The sequence below is a fragment of the Camarhynchus parvulus genome, chromosome 2, assembly GCF_901933205.1.
Source record: "Camarhynchus parvulus chromosome 2, STF_HiC, whole genome shotgun sequence".
In the NCBI taxonomy this organism is placed as follows: domain Eukaryota; kingdom Metazoa; phylum Chordata; class Aves; order Passeriformes; family Thraupidae; genus Camarhynchus; species Camarhynchus parvulus.
In genome coordinates, this window is record NC_044572.1 from 70428548 (window position 1) to 70448610 (window position 20063).

At 43.2% G+C, this 20063-nt stretch overlaps 1 protein-coding gene across 3 annotated transcripts in view; it reads left to right on the top strand.

The window, feature by feature from the left end:
* RNF152 (ring finger protein 152) overlaps positions 1 to 19604 on the top strand; it is a 57710-nt gene extending 38106 nt beyond the window's left edge. For all 3 annotated transcript variants that reach the window (XM_030943902.1, XM_030943901.1, XM_030943903.1), the window contains exon 2: positions 14816 to 19604. In XM_030943902.1, coding sequence (XP_030799762.1) covers positions 15041 to 15652 — 612 coding nt within the window. In that variant the 5' untranslated portion in view covers positions 14816 to 15040 and the 3' untranslated portion in view covers positions 15653 to 19604. The remainder of the gene's footprint in view (positions 1 to 14815) is intronic.
* Positions 19605 to 20063: the final 459 nt, after the last annotated feature.

Below are 20063 nucleotides of genomic sequence, written 5' to 3' on the forward strand. Positions count from 1 at the left end.
GGTGGATAAAACTATTGTCTTTAAAGCAAGAAGCTTTTATTCTAATGTTCCTCCTTTGGTCTCTCATCCCCATTAAATATATATTTTCTTCCAAATTTCATAGAATCACATAACTTACTAAGGGATTGACCCTTTTCATATCTATTGACTAGTCAGTGCCAGAGAATTTCGTGTGCCTTTCTGAACCCACTTACAATGCACTCGCCTGCTTTTTGCTGCCTGGCAACATTAAAGCTCCTGAGAGTCCACACTAATTGCAGTCTCCTCACTAGAGGTGGAGGTTTATTGCACCTAATAGCAAGGAGAGTACTGAAGCCTCATCACCCCCTAGTTCTGCTTCCTGATCAGGGGTGTGGGATACTGGGGAGAGCGTCTGTGCATCTATTCAGGGACATCTCTGGAGACAGGAGATTTAAGTAAGTTCTTTGAGCGACAACTGGTGACTGTGAACTTGGAAATACTTCTGGTATTAACCAGTTACACACTTCATTGCTGCTCTGTGTATGGGTTATAGTTATGCTTCATAATCTGTCTTGCTACAGGTAAATATTTTATGGTCCACATCAACAGTGAGGTAGCAGCAAGGAAGGCAGAGCAAGCATGAACAGTTCCCTCATTCTTCTTTCCATGCTGTCAACCCATCTTTGTGTATTAAAGGTAACTTACTTTAAAAACATGTTTTGTGCAAACTTGTGTGCAGACCATATAGTGCATAAACCCTGAGCTGCATTGTACCTCTTTCAGTGGGTGATACTAGTGCATCATCAAGAAAAAAGGTGTTTATAGCTTCTGAGGAAAAAAGTTTGAAATTCTAAATACAAAGGAGTTCCCTATACACAATGGATGTCATGGCACTGATTGTGGGGCTTGTTCTGCAACAAGGACACATTACTTTGGTTTTATTTGTTGTTCATATCCACAGATACGACCTTAAAATTTTCCAGTTTTGTGTCTATTTATATTTGGGGTCAATTTGGAGGGAGGGGGGCAGGGAAATGCCACTGATCCACTGACATATACAGGAGAGGAAAGGAAATTACTTTATGACAGATCTTTTCTGCTATTTCCACATGAGCAGATGGATCCTATGGTACAGGTTTGCCTTTAAGGAGAGTTTAAGCAGTAAATACTTCACTTATGGTAAGAGGGCTGGTTATTTTCCATATTTGTGTAGCTTTTAGGTAATTCATAAAGACTTCTGATAAAAATGCAGACTTTTTTTTCCACCCAGTTGTATGAACCTCCAGTACTTTTAAACTCTAAATTTTTCCAGGGTAGAACGATGTGAAAATTGCATCTTTGTCAAATGAAGCAATTCATTACCTCTCTAAATGTTGACTGCTGTGCGTGATGCCTAGAGTTGGACAAAATAACTGTCTTACAGTTTCTTTAAAATTTCATTTTCTAAGGGAACGGCACAATCCTTCTGGGTTTAAGGATACCTCCTTCTATCTCCCTCAAGTTGAACAGTGTTTTCACGGGCCTAATTTTGAACATTGAAGGATTGAGAATGTTGTCAGCTGGAGCAAAATAAGCGATTACTGTTAAGAGTTGGATGGGAGATTCAAAGACCAGGGGGGCCACAGCTCTTTGGGGTGGATTTATTTCTTCTGGCTGCTGAGACATCTAGATAGAGGCTTTATTACAGTCAGTGTTTGATTGGAAGAAGTGCTGATGTGACTGGCTTTATTGTGGGAGGAGTGTGAGTGTTGGGGCAAGGCTGAAAGCTCACGGCAGGGTGGGTGTTTTCACCCTGGTGCCTTGGGGAACCATCTGTAGTGACACTTCCTAGCCGTGCAGGTGAGTGCTGTAGCTGTTCTGTGTGTGTAGGGCACAGCTAAAAATAAACACAGAGGAACTGGTCTCCTGATTGCTGGGGTTTGGTTTTTGTTGGCAATGCTGTCTTAAAGCAGTAAAAGCCAGCATTGCTTCAGCTCTGTCCTGTGTTGGGAGGAGTGTAGGAGAGTGGTGGGAGGCATAAGATGCTGGCACTTCCGCATGCACAAGGTGGGAAAGCCACTGTGGGGGCCCTGTGGGAGCTCTCCCCTGGGTCAGGGAGTGAGTAATGAGCTCAGTGCTTTGGGTGTGCTGGTGCCTCTTGCTTGCTTCTAGAAAAGACTGCCCAAGGTCCATCTCAGTGGGCTGGTGCATCCTGTCCAGCACCAAGGCAAAAGCTGGTGCTGGCAGCACTTTTCCCTGCCGTTTGGGAGAAGGAAGGTGGAGATGATCATCCTAAACCAATCCTCCTGAAGGGTGCTAAAGGCATAGTGGGACAGCCAAGCAGAACGGGCTTCCTTGGTCCCAGGAGCTCTGGTGCTTAATGGTTTATATTCTGGAGTGCCACCTGCTGGCACCTCTCTCTTTGCTTGCTCTTTTCTAGAGGCAGCTGCTCCAGAAAATGAGAACACAGAGCAAAAAAGCTGGAGTGTTAATAATAGGAATAACAGTACTAATTATTTGTATTGATCTTTACATTATTTTTTTAATCATCGTGGTACTTACGGATCCTGTTTATTGGCAAAGAACACACTCTGGCAGGTGTTCTGCAAACTTGGCATGAAAGAAACTGGCAGAGGTTTCATGGCTTAAAAAATAGAGAGCACAGTGTGAAGGGGTGGTTTAAAAAATAGAAAATGATTTTTCCAATCCATGCTGTTATTTGGCAAAATATGAATAATTTTTTAAAATTTATGGCTTGCTTTAGTAAAATGTTTGGATCATTTCTGTGGTTGGCAAAAAAACCCTCAAAGCAGTAACCATTCTATTGAAAGACACCTGACAGTGAAGGCACTTAGGCAAAAGTTAAGAAAACACTGACTCAACTCTAAAAAGTAAAAATTATGTCAGTAAAGTAATTCTGAAAACCTTTTGGCTGTAAAGCAAGAGATATTGTAGTTTGTGTCACAAACCAGATCTTGGTCCAGAGCTGAATTTTTTTTTTCATCCCACTCAAGAACTTGTTTTGGCAGTGTAAAAGAGGCAGTTTTTGATTCTGTTTTTTAACACTGATTTTGCATCTGTGGGTCAAGAGCCTAAATGGGTGTTGTCAGTGTGGTGCCTTTGGCATCAGTTTGGTTGTGTGCATTGGCATTGCCAGTGTTCAGTGTGCCACTGTAAGACACAGATAAAATGCTATAACAGAAATTAGGTAAAGAACTCAATTGAGTGGAAAATGGTCAGATCTTGCAGATATGCATAAAGCTGTGTGTATTCACACCATGTCTGAGATAATCACATCCAGTGCAATACTCTCTAGACTTTCTCCTTTTCTCTTTAGTGAGCTGTCTCTAAGGCACCTCCTTGGTTCCTAACTGCTATTCAGTGTGATGTTGCATGGAATAGAATCACAGGATTGTTTAGATTGGAAGAAGCCTTTAAGATCATTGAGTCCAACCATTAACTCAGCATTGTTGTGTTCACCACTAAACCATGTCCCCAGGTGCCAGATTTCCACATCTTTTAAATACCTCCAGGCACAGTCACTCCACCACTTCCCTGGGCAGCTTGTTTCAATGCTTGACAATCCTTTTAGTGAGTATTTTTTTTCCTAACATCTAATCTAAGCCTCTTCTGGTGCAACCTGGGGCCATTTCCTCTTGTTCTGTCACTTGTTACCTGGGAAAAGAGCCTAACCTCCACCTCACCACACCCTCCTTTCAGGCAATTTTAGAGAGTGATAAGGTCTCTCCTGAGCCTCTTTCTCTCCATGCTTGACACCCCCAGCTTCTCATCAGACTTGTGCTCCAGACCCATACTGTCCCTGGACACATATCAATGTTCCTCTTGTAGCATGAGGACCAGAAATGAACACTGAATTCAAGGTGAAATATGTGTTGGAAATATGTGGTAAGGCTTCTCTGATATAAGGCCTCAAAAGTAATTAATGATCTTGGGATGTATGCTGGAGAACATTGGGATGAGTGTGACTTCCTTTTTTTTAAAGAAATTCGTGAACCACCTGTTTTTTTGCCGTAAGCTCCTTCAGATCCTTTGCAAGTAACACTTGTAAAAATCAGCAATCCTATTGAACGCCATAGTCTTCTTCAGCTTTTGGTCACATCGTGAACTGTAACTCGTATGTTGAAAACGCCCCATGTTGTGATTTTATTTTTAATCCAGCAATCATAAAAGATGAATCACAATTGTTGAAAGCACACTTCCATAAAACTACAGGTGATAATTTCAGCTGATAGTTTCAGTGTATCTCATTTGCATTTGTTACACCATGACTTTTTTTGCTTTCCTAGTTTATCACTAGGCTTAAGCATTCCACATGCAACGGTAGAGCAATGTGAGTGACACTTCTGGCTCAACCATATCAGAAGAAAAATTATTCCAGAGTCAGTACAAAAAGCTTTGTTTGCCCTTTACATTACCTTTTAAAATTTTTCTTCTGAAAAAAACCAGTCAAATTGAAATGGAAGTTGAAATGAGCTGATGTCTTAATGGAAGTTTCCATTTTTGCTGAAGGAGAAAGTATTTGCATAATTTGATCTGAAACTGCCAATGAATTTGTTCACCTCAAAACTTTTTCTTTAGTTAGCTCTAACTCTCATGCAGAAATCACGAGACTGGCCTGCAAATCAGAGACTGAAGTTTAGAGGTCCTACCTGACTGGGATCTGAAGCTCATACTTTCAGGCTTTTCTTCAGATAAATGTGACTAGCAGCCTTCTTTTTGCAGAAAATTGCCTTGATTGTCCATATTCCTGTGAGCGTAGGGCTCACTGTGGCCATAGACTATTAGGATTGTGATGATGTGTTGAGCATTAGCAGCATTATGCTAGTTTCCTTGCCTAAGTTTGTTGTGCTGTTACATTGCAAGGACTGCAGAACCAAGCAAAAAATTAAGAGATGTGAAGCAGTTTGCTTCGCTTTGATTGTTTTGCTCTCTTGTGGTGTAACGTAGTCCTTTCTGAGCATTTGCACTCCTTCATACAGCAGAAATGCTGTAAGCTGTTAGTTTAAGTGCTGCCAAATGAAGGGTATTTTCACACCAGGACGTTTCAAAAGCAGATTTTGACTGGCAGAAGTATGATGGGTGATGTCTGGCCTGAACTTTCAAACTCGCTGTAAAGAATGAAATTCAACATAACAAAGCTTGGCAGGTCTGATAAACTTCATGCAGCTACAGGAGTGGCTCTTGGAATTCAGTACCATCTCTGTGAAGGAAAGCAACAGAAGCTTTCACATAATGTGGGCAGGAATAGTTCATCTTCCCATGCCCAAGCATTTGAGCACCCAATTGCCAGTCCCCAGTGCAGTGTGTCTGCCACATCAGAAGAGATAGCAGCTCTGAGCTCAGTGTCCCAGAGCTGTAATTTATCTCAGCCCACCAGAGAGGGTTGTGGTAGCACTAACCTGAGTTATGATCATCACCCTTGAGAGAGAGAGCACTGCTTTTTTTAGCTGCAAGACTATTTGGTCTGAAAACAGTCCTGCTTCATCTGGTGGAGAAAGTGGGTGCAAATCCCCTCACTCTGTTCTAGGCTTCATTCTAGAAGTCCATCCTTGGGAGTCTTGTTTCTGTCATGGGCATGCCGATGCCCACATCCGTGGGCATGGAGAGAGCTGGGAGCCTTTCCTGGTGTTAGTTTGTTGTCTCACCACTAATCTGCAGTTTCACCAGTTTTTGTGACTGTGTGGAGCTGGTTGGGATAGTTGATGTGTAACTAGTTTGTTGAGTTGCAACTATTTTGGGAAGCTTATCATTGTGTTTCTTTAGATCACACCTTTTCAGCGTGGTGTAGGGGAAACGAAGGTGTCAGCATTTGGAAACTACCTTGATCTGCCTGTGGCTTCTGGCACTGGCTTCTGTATTGGTGGTGTTGATGTGTTAAGTATGTAAGTGTACAACTGACCTCAAGAGCATTTAGTTCCCTGGCTAACATCAGGTCATGTGCTTGATAACTTGTCAGAACTGGAACTTGTGGAGTGTATAGTCACAGATAGAAACATGTGCTTTGGAAAAGTATTGGAAGTAATTATTTATCCGATATAGCCTGCTACATCTCTTTGGAGGATTTTACTGGTCTAAAGACAAAGAGATAAATCATGAAATAGGAAATAATCAATATTATGCAGTTCAGGCTTGATCTAACTCTGCTTGTGATCCATATTTGCAGTGAGAGTTGGACTGTTCCCAAAATCCAGGAAGTGAGAGTGGTATTAATATTACAAGCTGACAGAATGTTACAGGGTGAATGATTAGTTTCCAATAAGAAAGGAGCTTTTGGATCAGTTCCAGTTCCTCTTGGTGTAATCTGCAAACCTGAATGACCAGTGCTGTGACCTGGAGTAGCTGTAGCGCTTATCAGAGGCCAAAACTTCATGAAGATGATGATTTGTCTGCATTATGAAATAACAGAGCTGTTGACCTTGAGGAGGCATATTAGTTGGCAACCTTCCCCTCTCTTGTGAAGATGAACTCCTGGAAGTGGTGGTTTGGCTTTGGCATGGCTGTCCTGCATTCTCTGTTGATAAACAGGGGGCTTTACTCCTTTGTGCTGCCCGCTTAGAGGATTGCAGAAGAAAGATAAAAAAAGGTAAAAAAAGAGGAACAAAGCTCCCTGTGCCCTTCTAATCTCTTTCAGAGATTAGAATCAATTATGATTGATGAAAGAAGAGAATTTCCTTCCTTATTGTCGTGAGGCTTTTAACAAAATATTTTCCAATTCCTTAATTCCATCTATTTCAATGTAAAAGGACACATTACTTTGACTCCTCTAGATCTGTTGTGGTTTTCCCCCCATGTTTTCTGAAGCAAAAAAAGGGGAACAACCCTTTCCTGCACTTGAGGAAAACAAATCCCAGGCCTCGAGAGCAGCCAGGTGGAGGTTGGTCACTTACTCACATCCTCAGGGAAGCTGTGCTGGCTGAGTGCAGAGAGCAGAAACCATGTTAAGCACATGGTGGAGGGTACAAGGTGGGGGCACAGAGCAGACACAGCAATTAAAACTGTAATTTAAAGGGCTTTTGTTTCCTGAGGTAAGGGTGAAACTGAGTTTGCAGTTTTTACATTGTATAGGCAGTATATGAACATGTGAGGATTGATTCCTTTCCTTGCTGTCTGGGCCCATAGGCAGGTAGATTTTATCCTAGTTTTATCAAAATCCACTCAATGACCTTGGAGAGCTGTAGCACTCTCTCCTCTAATTATAGACTAGTGTCTTAATAGACTCAGTCACCCACTGACCTGTATCAGTGAGAAAAGTCTGCATTTGAGCTTTATTTAAAATTAATTTTTTTTGATGGTGTAGTTCATAAGTCTAATACAAGATCCTCAGGGGAGGGAGGGAAGAATCTTTTAATTAAGTTTCTATTTAGGTATCAGGCAAATTCTGTCAATGGCAGATGAAGCATTAAGCTCTAATGGGAGAGTAAAATTTGTAATTTAAGTGATCAGGTGCTTCATGCCTCTCTCAGCAGTGTGAATGCCACAGTAGTATGTCATATTGCCATAAGTCAAAATCCCTTAGAAAGAGGATGTTACATTGCATTTGAAAGCTCTTACTGAGTGTGACTTTAGCACCACTAGCTCCTCCTGTATTTTGTGGGATTTTGGCCTCAGTGACTTGTGACCTCACTTTAAGTTTGGGAAGCAGTTTCTAAATCTGTCTTGCCAACTACCTAACCACTTGCCCCTTCTGTCCGGGTCATAAATAGCTGCTGCTTTTATTCAGGCCTGAGAGGTAGAACTGCTTTCACACCACACCTTCCACTGCCATTCTTCATGGTGTTGGTTTGCATGGCAAATGGATCTCTCACTTGGTAGTGGAAAAACCTGGCTTTTCATTCCTCTCATCCTGGGGTTTAGAAGTGAGTAAGGCATAATTAAGAGCAGCCAACAAAACCGAGGCAGTGCTAATGGCCCTGCAAGCTCAGAGTGGGCTGTAGAAATGGGCATCATCCCCTGGGATGCTTTGAATGCTGGAGATTCTGTTATTTGCAAAATGCAAGGAACTTTTGTATATCCTGCGCTGGAAAATTTTCAGATGTGATATGTCTTAGGACCACAGTCAGGTCTTTAGTGCACTGCTCATGGAGAGAAGGGCAACTTAGAACAGCAGGAATGATGAGAAGTACCATCACACTCCTTTTAGCAGGGCAGAACTGCACCTGGGCGTGCTCTGCCAGCATGGAGGGGGACTAGGAGACTTAGAGAACCATAGCTTGACAATTGACCTTGTCAAGAACCTGCAGACATATCAGAGTTGGGCTGGTGAGGAGCAGATCATGCTCCCATCACCTTGCCTCTAGGATCACCTGCACAGAGGGCTGCTGAGAGGCAGGAAAGCTGTCCACCCTCTGTCTCTGCCTGTCTGAAATGGGCATATTTCTGTGGAATATTTTAATTTCAGATAATGCTTTTCACTTGTAAAGTGCCTCATGTGAAACTGTCTGATGAGCATATCATACAGAACAGCTGTACTGTTCTGCCTGAGCAGGATGAAATGTTTGCTGACCTGGCACGTTGCAGGTGATTAGTAGTGTTTGCTGTTGGAACAAAGTGCAGCTTATCCTGGTCATATTTGACCAAAATAAGGTCTTTGGAGGCAGGGAATGTGGACGTGTCAAAGTTTGCAGATAAAGAGAGGGAGCAGCACTGCTGGTGATGTGAGATGGAACACGGAGCAGCATATGAGTCTCTCTCTGTTTTCTCTAAACATCAAAGGCTGGTGTTTTCACCTGATCTGTTTTTGCTCCAAACCCATAAATGTCTACATCTCATTACATTCTTGTAGGTGACCTTTCTGCCTCTGTCTCCTCTTCCTAGGGCTGGCTGGTGACAATTTCTAAGGTAAATGCTGTGGAATGATACCTTGCAGCTAGGCTCCTTTTTTGTTACCCACCACTGATTTCTCAGCTGCCTGAGAGGCAGGACGAACTGGTGTTCTGTCTGATGTGCGCTGTTGGGATCATGCACAGCAGGTTCTCTTGCCATCAGTATGGATCCCCTGGTGCTGGTTCATGGATATTACAGACTCATATATCACAGTTTCACTCAGCTTTATTTTTTTGTGGCTTTATGCACCCAGGACTGTGTATACCAAGATGCTCATCTTGGCATGGGCTGGACTAAAGCTAAAGGAGCAGTGACAGCTTGCACTGGCTGAAGCTTTGACTAAATTAAAATACTTTCCTTCTGCAATATTTCTGTGCAATTGTGAATAATGAAATGGAAAGGATGGTGAGTGTAGGCTGCCTGGTTTACAGGAAGGTTCCTGGAGAACAGGTAATTCTGGGGAGAAGAATGGATTTACTTTGCTGTTTTATTGTTAGCTTTATGTCCCTCAAAATGCATATAGTTTCTCAGTAGTAATCTGTATGGGAGATGAACTGTGCCAGTGTAGATAGGTAGCTTCTGGGGAACAGGCTCTCGTGTTTTTCATAATCTGTGAAAAAGCTGATATGTTTAATGAAAGCCCCCCCCCCAAGTACAAGGCATACCGTGGGGATGCTGCCAGCTAAAAGAGGTGGGGAAAAATGTGTAGGTTTCTGAGCTTTATTGCAGAAAAGAATCTGTCACCTCTGCCCTGTGGCTCGTGAGGTGAAAAGTAGAGTTGTGATGAAATTGTACTGGAACTTGAGGCAATCTGGGTGGTGCTTGCATGACCTTGGACCAACGGCTTCGTCTCTCAGTGCTTCTTTTCTTAGATGATGAAAGAATATAATGATGATAATACTTGTCTCTTAACAAGGGTGTTGTGATGAATAAATTAATTGTTCGTTGTGCTGTTCTCAGTTACTATGGTAATTAGTGCTACAGAACAGCCTAAAAATAAATAAGATCATTTAGTGAAGGATATTCAGGGCAAATCAGGTAGTACATCCTGGGCATTTGCAGTTAGCCCGAGTATGTTTTGTCCAAATGTGAATTTGTGAAAAACGTTCACCGATGCTGAATTTTTGTAGCAGAAATGCTTCCAATTATCTTTTTGGAAGCGGCGGTAGCACACATTTCCTTCCATGTCTGTGGGCACATGATTCTTGCAATTAGTTCTCCTATTGAGAACAGCACTCCCTCCTCACCCCATCTCCTTTACAGCCCAAGGGCACCTGAAACGAATTATTCTTTCTTCTTCATAAATCATACATACTCAGTAATACAGCCAAAGAATTGTTAATGTGTTTGGGGAGTTTACATAATGAACCTTTCTTGGTAAAGGTGAAGTATGGTCGATGCACTGCCTTGCTGAAATTCTGTTACAACCTCGCTGTACAGCAAGTAGACTGCCTAAATCCATCTGTAAGTCTGTGCAAAGGTTTTGAGGCTTTCTCTTAGTGATCAGTTAACTACATCAGCATGCCCCAGAGCCAGCTTTTTAAAATGTTATATGATGTTTAGTCATCTGTGAATTGTATGGGATTCCATAGGCATCACTGAAGTATATTCTTGGGGTTTTTAAGTTAATATAATTTTGGAACCTAGTAAGTTAAGAAATATGTCTTAAGGTAGTTCTGAGTCCTTCGGTGAAGGCATCACCCCTTCAAGGCTGTGGTTTCCATTGCTTAATATAACAGGGGCTATCCTTACATAGGAAAAATACTGTGTTGCTAGGCAAGGATTTGCCATTAATTACTGTGTTCTCTGACTTTATGTACAGCTCTGGGCTTGGATCTTCAGTGTCTTGCTTCGCACTGGCTTCCAAAAATAGCTGTCTTTTGTGACCTGGCCAGTTTGTAGCTAGCATTAGTGCAGAGCAAACTTGTGCTTTCTTCCTCTCCCTGTCACAGCTACAGCAACCTTCATCTGTTCACCTCCCACAGCATCTCCCCACATTGTGTTGGGAAGGTGTCAATAGTAAGAGCAACAAATGCCCCTTAATAGTAAGAGCAACAAATGCCCCTTCTGCTTCTTCAGTAATAGGAAGCTGATGCCTTGCTATTCCTGGCCTCCTGCTCACCCAGAGGGAACTTGGGTCATTGCTGTGGTCTCCAGTGAGGTACTGGCAGAACAGATAGCATGACTACCAGATAGCTGAAATACTTGCTTTATTCTTCAGAGCTTTATTGGTATTGAGTCATACAATTTGAAAAACTCATGGCTTGTGTAAAGGGCAGCCCAAATCTGCAAGGAGGACCTTTGTGCCATTTCTCAGCCACCTGGCTGCTGCAGAGGTCATCAGCTTTGCAGGTTTCTCCGTGGGTCTCTGTAACGGCTTGTGAATTCCTCTCCTTGCCAGCCACTGGCAACCTTGTGGATATTGGTGATGTAATGAAAAGGAAAGGGAGAGTGGCTTCTTTTCATGGCCTGTCTCTTCTTGCTGCTTTTGCTCCTGCTGCACCTTTCTGACACATGAGTTTTGGATCTTGTGGATTTTCGTTTCCAGTTAGTTATTATTTGTGTTACAGGTTAGATCTCAGCCCTAAAGAACTTCCAGGGCTATCAGGTTTGTGCCAGGCAGTCACTGCTTGTAGCTGCTATTGCTTCTGTGTCTGTGGTTTCACTGTCATAGACCCCATTCCACATGTGCCCCTATTCACACATATACATGTGCTATCACTTTTGCAGAGACCTGTGGATATCCCTGACAGTGTTTTCTGCTTTTTCTCCCCACTCTGTTTTCTTCTGTCAATACTCCCCGTGCCCATCTTGGGTGTCACTGTGTGGCGAGAGCAAATGACACCACAATGGTTTTGGCTGATACTTGATGTCACCTGTACCCTCACGTGCAGTTCTGGCTGCCTCTGTCTTTGTGCTTGAAGCCCAGAGAAGAGTCCAGTCTGGGTGAGCTTTGAATGAGCTGTTCACCTGTGGCAGCTCAGCACCTTCAGCTGGTGTCAGGGTGCATTGAGCACAAGCTAAAGAGCTTGGTCTCCTGCCCAAGAGGAAGCCTGCTCCTCTTGGCATAGTTGCGGTAGAAGAGTCCTGAGAGCTCCCATGGATTTTTCCTTCTTATATGTAGTGCAAATTTGTTTCAAATAGATTCTTCTAGATGATGGCTTGACTTTCTTTTATCCTGAAACTGAGCTGTGGCAGAAAGCAAGAGGGTTGTGTGGTTGGAAATAGAGTTGCATTGCACCTGTGAAGCTGCACGTCCAACCTTTGAACAAGGCAATGTCAGCAAAGGTCAAGGGGTTAGATGGCTGTGGCTACTCTTTAACTTGAATTTAGTTATGTTCTGAAGGAATCATACTAACCTCTCTACTTACTGGTCATTACTGCTGATCCATACCTCTGATTATGATTTGAGATGTTTTGGGAAAGTATGAGCAGTTTTTGTCACGTAGGTGGCAAGCCCATTCCTGACCTTGCAGATAGACTGATTTACATCTGCAGAAGCAGTACTTCCACTCTGTCCTTGGGCAGAGTAGTCACGTGAGAGTAGGTTTGGGTTAGATATTAGCGTGCGCTGTGAGGGTGGTGAGGCACTGAACAGGTTGGACAGAGTAGCTGTCGCTGCCCCATCCCTGGAAGTGTTCAAGACTAGGCTGGATGGGGCTCTGACAACCTGGTCTAGTGGAAGGTGTCCTTGCCCACAGCAGGGGTGTTGGAACTAGATGATGTTTGAGTTTCGTCTGTGATTTTATGATAAGCCTTAATTTCTGAATTTCTCGGCATTGGGATTTTTTCTTGTAATACTGCAGTATTGTTATACCTGAGGCTTTTTTGATAGATTGGCAGATAAAGCAGGTAAGAGTTGTGTCTTGTACTGTCTGAGCTCGACTTTGATTTGGATGGTCTGTAACTGCAGATTTGTATGGATACTTCTGTGGAAAATGCAAATCTGCTGAGTTGATTGTGACTGAAAACTGGATCTGGTGGCTTCATTGATTCTTTTCTGAGTTTCTGTAACTAATTTCTGTTCTGGCCATTGTCTCTTAATATTTTTTTTTCAGCCAGAAATTGCCCAGCATCATGGATATCTCTTTCATTTTTCTCTTTCAGCTGTATGCTAGTCTGTTATTGTGTCAGCTCCTTTCGTGATAGTCTTCCTTTGTGTGTGCCTGTACCATAGGGATATGGAGATAGTAATGGATAAGGAAATAAGGAAGATAAAACCTCTCCTCATTTTCTTCCACTTTCTCTCTGTGGCTTGTACACAGATGTGTAGCCCCTTCTGCAGCAGTGTTCAACTCCCCACTACACAGAGTATCTTTTGGCACTTTTGTGTAGCATGGTGCTGGTGTGCAGCTGGTATCCCATGGGCTTCATAATGGTGGGGGTCTCTCTCAGCCGTGGTCTCTGTGCCACATTAAGATAAAGCATCCCAAAAGTGCTGGTGGACAGGGTGTGCCAGTTCCCCCTGTAGCCATTTTATGTGTTTCAGGAGCTCCTGCCTTCCGACTGCCCCCCAAGTCAGGATTATCACTACATGTTTGTTGAAGCATCTTATGAGCCAAAATCCACTGCTGTTACAAAATCTGCAAGCAGGGCCAGTTCTGCCAGTGTCGGTGACACCAGTCGTCAGCATCTGAAGAGGTGACGTGAATTTTGTTTTCCCTGTTCAAATACTGGTAACTGCCAGAAGCAGGGTACAGGAGGACAGTGAGGTCCAGAGCGCTGTTCTGGGTTGCAAATCCCATGTCTATGCCTGCCTTCTCTTCTTAAACTACAATATTTGTCTTTCTGATATCACCCATTGATTAGTATGTTGCAACCTCATTGCTATAATCTAGAGCGGAGAGCAAGAAGTTATTGTATAGAAAGAAAGAAGTTCCTCTGAAAGCTGTGGTCCTTGGGTATTAACTCTAGTTTGGAAATAACATTGCAATAAGAGAAGATCAAAGGTCACCCTGCAGATATTATGGGTTTTCTTTATTCTCTGGAAGCAAATTCAGGCTGATACTTCTTCAAACACAGGAAGGAAGTAAGTGTAAAATGTTGTAAAACTGTCACCCCTTCATATTAATTGTGTTGGAGTGACCAAAATCAAATAAAGCTGAACTATGCACTGCAGGTAAACACAGATGCCTTCTTCTTGGCAAAGATGTAAGTAATAAGTGGGAAAATGGGAATTGTAAAGGGAATCCCTTTATAAGGATTTAAAAGATCAATAACAATTTGCTTTTAATTCAATGCATTATCTTTCTTTCTGTTATTATTCTGTTTTATTTCTTTTCTTTGTGGTGTTCAGTGGTCCTGGGTCTAAGCAGAGCCTTTTGTCCCAGGTGAGGTTTTCATTAGTGAGAAGGTCTATGTTTCAGAGGGCCATGTTCAACAAGCTGCTTGTGTAACTGAGCAAACAGTCAATTTGACTGAAAATGATACCATTCCTTTTCATTATGTGCAAATGCAGGTGTTGCAGTATAGTTGCTTGGTTGCTCATTCGTGCACAGGCACAAGTTCAGGAGCCTGTGGAAATGCTTCCATTTAAACATACTTTTTCTTTCCCCCACCTTTCATGCAGACTTAGCAGTTGAGCCAAATAGCTCAAAATCCTCAGGGATTTAAAGGATTAAGTGAGAACAATTGTTTTGGTGCAGGAAGGGCTGAAAAGTGCTGAAAATATGACAGGAGCTTGTTTCTGTGGGACCTGGCTAGTGAAGTATACAGCCACTTCTGTTATGGGCATAAATATAACCGTGAGTGGTGGACTGATGGGGTGATGGGGGTTTGATTGCTGGGAAAATTAGGAGGAAAAAACCCAGTAAGAGACCTAGTGATAGTACTGATGACTGACTGGAAGTTATGCCACTGGGCTGTTTGGTGAAGGTGGTGGGAAGATGCTTTCTAGTGAAGGATAACAAATTTGTTTCTCCCACCAGACAACAAAGTCAGTGCTAGTTTCCATTCTCCTTTGGCTGGACCCTTCTGTTCCCACAGGCTCCTGTGAATAACTTGCTCTTTCATGTTCTTCTGTTTGTCTCAGGTGCTGAAAGTTTCAGGCTGGAGGTTTTCCTGTGCTCTCTGTAGCCGCTGCCCGGTGCTGCCCTGAGGAAAGCAGCGTTGGGAAGGTGGGCGCTGCCCTGAGGAGAAGTGGTGGGAAGGCTGCTACCCCTTGCCCTGAGGAGAAGTGGTGGGAAGGCTGCTACCCCTTGCCTTGGGGCATCAAGGCTTACCACAAGGCCTGCTGTGCTTCCCTGCACCGGCCGCCATGGAGACCTTATCCCAGGACTCTCTGCTGGAGTGCCAGATCTGCTTCAACTACTACAGCCCCCGCCGGCGGCCCAAGCTGCTGGACTGCAAGCACACCTGCTGCTCCGTGTGCCTGCAGCAGATGAGGACCAGCCAGAAGGACCTGCGCTGCCCCTGGTGCCGTGGGATCACCAAGCTGCCTCCGGGGTACTCTGTGTCACAGCTGCCCGATGACCCCGAGGTGATCGCCGTCATCGCCATCCCACACACCTCGGAGCACACCCCTGTCTTCATCAAACTGCCCAGCAATGGGTGCTACATGCTGCCCTTGCCTCTCTCCAAGGAGCGGGCGCTGCTGCCGGGAGACATTGGCTGCCGTCTCCTGCCTGGCAGCCAGCAGAAGTCCCTGACGGTGGTGACGATCCCCACGGAGCAGCAGCCGCTGCAGGGTGGCCTTCCCACCGAGACAGGAACAGAGGAGCCAGACCGGAGAGGCGCTGTGAAAAGCTCCACCTGGTCGGGGGTGTGCACTGTGATCCTGGTGGCCTGTGTCCTGGTCTTCCTCTTGGGCATTGTCCTCCACAACATGTCGTGCATTTCCAAGCGCTTCACGGTGATCTCCTGCGGCTGAGGCGGCGGGGGCTGTGCTCCCCCGGGGTCAGGTTGGGTCGGGTCAGTGGTGGTGGTATTGAGCAAGACAATTCCGTGCAGCTTTCCCCAGTGACTGCAGGACGCTGTGCACCCGGGCAGTGGTGCCCGCCTGGCTGTGGCCCCGGAGGGGTGGCATCAGGCCTGTCGGCAACCTGCGGAGAAAATCAGATCCCGTGTCTGGCGGCAGTGGCACTGAGGAGGACTGCATGTGTCACCTCAACCATTTATCAAAGGGACTGCAACTTCACAGTGATCTTTTTTTATTGTGTTACGAGATTAAAGACCTCCATGTAGCTGGTTATACTGTGAAGTATACAGTATGGGCTCTTCTTTAAACACAGTGTATTAAAATCAAAACTGCTCCACGCAGAATTAAATGAGAACTGGCACACAACTGTACGAGCTGTTCAATACCAGTCCACACATGCATTATTTTTTAATGAGGGGAGGGAGGGAGATTCATAAAACAGAGAAATCATGTAGCTGGTAAAGTATTTTATATGTTTTAAATGGCGCATTAATTAAACCAAGTTAGGGAGTTGTACAATAGTTTTTAAAAGGTAGCATTTTACAAGCAATTATTTTCTTCCTTGGTGTCTGTTTTTTGCCTCTGTTTTTCGCCCCTGTTTTTCCCCATTTCTTTCAACTACAGAAAAGTGGTACTTCCAGCATCTTTTATTTGAAGGCACTTTCAAGAAGGGATTCAAAGTGGACTAGAAAGGATACCTAAAAAGTGCAATCAAAACAGTTCTGCCTCACTGGCTTTATGGGAAAATGGCTTTGCATGGTAAACATTGGACATGCTGTTTTACCTCCAGTCTGGCTGCAGACTTCCTGATAACCTGACCTTCATAGCCATTAGTGAAGAAATGGGTCATGAGAAGTCCTGGGAATCCTGCGAGGATGTGATAACCTATTGCTCTTAATTTTCTTTTTCTGCAGGTTAGGTTTAGTTACTTGTTTATGAAGAATCTAGATCTATTTTGCCTCCCTCTTTCCTAGGAGTTGCAAGTGTGCACTAGTGGGTGGTGTGACAGAGGTGTTGCTCCAAGAAAGCTTCACCATTGGAACTGAGACCAAGGACTGTTGTACACAGTCATCTAGTAAGAGGCAGTGATGTATCTCAGAGAAGAATCCAGGCCAGCCTAATCTCTTACTGGGTGAGCCACTCCTCCTAAACTGCTGTGACTGTCCTGAGGTCAGAAATGTCTGGGTGAGCTTAACAGAGCCTCTTCCCATGTTTCAGTCTTACTAGTGTTGATGATTTCATGAGGACAAATTTGAAAAACGAACACAGTAAGTGTCCCTCCTCCCTTTCATAACAGTCTCCTGTGACTGTCATGAAACCCCAGTCATTTGCCGTTCATTTCTTGGGAAGAGCCAAATTCCTGAATGTTCACTGCAGCAGCATCTTGCTTTAAGCAGTCCCACTAGCTTTAGTAGTACTGCTCATAAGTAAAATAGAGCCCAGTGTGAATTTAGGTATTTGGCAAGTCCGATTGCTGAAACTTACATGAGGTTTAGGGATTGGATCAAGGGGCATATGGCAGACCTTTAGTAAGACAGAAAAGTCTGTTTATTTGCACTGCTTCTTTTTGTGATTACAAGACGTAGCTTCCCTGAACCGTGTCCTCTTGTTGTCTACCTACTGTTCTTTCTAATTCTTGGAGATTGCTGAATGCCATATTATAACATAGTTTTGACTATGCAGTGCCCAAGTTGGCTCCATAGTCATCCTTGGTTTTCTGGTTTTGTCACAAAATCCAGTTGCTTGTTCACAATAAACATTCTCAGCTCACACTTCTGTCAGGAAAATACCTCTGACTTCATGCTGGATTTCTTTCCCTCCCTGTTTCTAAACCACCATTTTCTTCCTTGATTTCCATTAAGGGAAGAATGGAATATAGGGTGCTTAGTTGTGATGATGTGTGTTTGCTCACATAGGGAGAGGAACCATTGTGCTGATTTTTATCTACTGTCACATGTATGCATAGCACAGGAAAAAAAAAAAGTCTTCAGATAAAACATTCAATGCCTTTTTTGTGCAAGGCCCATGTGCAGTATGCCTTGAATCTGACTTGCAAGTATTGTAATTACATGGACACCTCTCCGCAGCATGTTTCATGTGGTTGCAGTAGGGAACACCAGGTATTCCCAAATGTGTCTTGTGAACGTGCTTGTCTCTTGTTGCCAGTAGCTAGCCAGATTTCTATTGACATCCATGCTACTCTGCTTTTTGTGTAAAGGAAAGCCAGTTCACAAAAAATCCTGCCTTTTACAAGACTCTTGAGGAACTGACCAGACACAGGACTTGACCCTCTACTGCCTTATCCCGTAGCAATTGCTGGGTGTACCAGAAGCTTATGGCATAGGTGAAAGATGCTGTGAGAGCAATGCTGGTGCATTTTGTGCCAGCTTCTGCATTTGTTATCTGAGTTATCAGTGAATGCACAAAACCGCGAGGCAGTCAAGGAGCAGGTCCTGGTGACACAGTGGTGGTAGTGTTACCTCCTTCCAGCCATACCTGCCCGACTGAAGCTCTTGAGGCCCAGGATTCTCCGACATTGCAAAGAAAGGCCCTCTTCATCTCCCTATGGAGAGTGCACAATAAAAGAGGAATCAGAAATTAGGTTAAAATACCACACTGCATAACACATTATACAACAGGCAAACCTGGAGTTTATCCGGAATTAATGACGTTAAGTGTTATATTAGCAGAATACCATCCTGTACTACGTAACACAGTACATTGTTTCGTTAATATGAATTTCCTGTACTTTTGTGCCTGCTGAAATGCATGTTTGACCTAATTTCTGATCCAGACATTTGCCTGCTCACAGCCTTGTGTAAGAGCAATAAGTAAAACCTCAAGATTTTTGCCTGCGTGTACACGCATGGTGTGTATGTTCATTCCTTTTTATAAATAGGAGTTCTGGAAAAGTTTTTGTTCTGGCTTTAGACTGTGACTAGAATTTTAAATTTGCAGCTGTCATATATGTTAGATCACCTAGCTTTTTTGCTGACTTGTGTAGAAATGAACTAAATAGTTTGTTGTAATGTACAGTGTTAAAATGTTTCTCAAGTATGTCAATAGTCATACTACTTTAAAAATGCAGTGCAGTCTATCCCATTCCTTGGTTCAATACCTGGCATTAAAAAGTACTGCTATTTTTTTTTTAATTATTATTTTTAAAAAACAGCCTTGTCTTTGTATCTTTCCTTTGTGGAGAAACACATTTGGACTTGTGCCAAAATCATCAGGTTCCAGGTTAGCTTTTGTTCTCTGGTGTCCAGTAAGAAGTCACTGCCCAAATCCACCAAAAAGAAAGACAGAAGCTTACTGTGACTCAGTTCTGTTTGAGAAACCAAAATGCTAAAATGTGTGGGTAATTATTCAAGCACCTGCATTTTTAGAGCACATTACTCTGTATGAATGTGTATTTATTTGCTTGTTTAATAGGAAAGGTGTGTGTGTTGGGATCCAGTTTCAGTTTTTTCCCTGGATGGTCCCAACTTCCATTGTTGGCTTGTGCTTTGCTGGCAAACAGACTTTAGGGTTCACTCTGTGAAATTTTGTTTAGTGAATTTTAAAAATTCAAAATATGCAATTTTGGTATGCAGGATTTTTTTAGGAAATTGTGTGTTCAGTGATTGTTCATGCTTAACCACGATGTAAAGGAGCCTGTATGTTTTGTAAACATGGAGCAGTCATGAGTCCAAAGTTTCATCTTTACTAATGAAGCTCATTCTGAATAAAACGTTAGCAGGAAAAGAATGATAGCAAGTGAATTATGGTTCCTCTGTTATTTTGCCATCATATGAAGAGGGAAGGGAATTTGGCAGAATTGCTCCATATTTTATGAGAGAGTGGCGGAAATTCATCACTCAGTGTTTAAAGGCAATGTGTAAAGTATGGGTTGTGGTGAATAGTGAAAGGGCATTCAAGTTTTAATTAGTATGGAATACAGAACTATAGCTGATGACTACTAAGCCACAAACATTTTTTTCTGTTTTAATAAAATTAAACATTTTAAGTAAATGGTTTGCTTATAGGAATGAGGGAATGCTGGCCTTCACTTAAGCCTGCATTGTGCAGACTGGTACACTGGTTCCCTCTTGCCTTGAGCTTCTCTTCCCAGTCACATGATTGCTGGAGCTATAGGCATCCAGCTTTTTTTGATAGTGAACATGATTTTCTGGAGTAAGGGTAGTTGATAATACACACTGATTTTGCTACATTCACAGCAGGGCTGAACCAAAGCCACACAATTAATACATGGTCTGAACTCTTCTGTAGATGTCCCAGGAGCAAAAGCTCCAGACACCAGTCTGTCATGTAAATTGAGCCAAGCCTGTGTTCTCTGGATCTTTTCACAACAATGCCAGGAAGC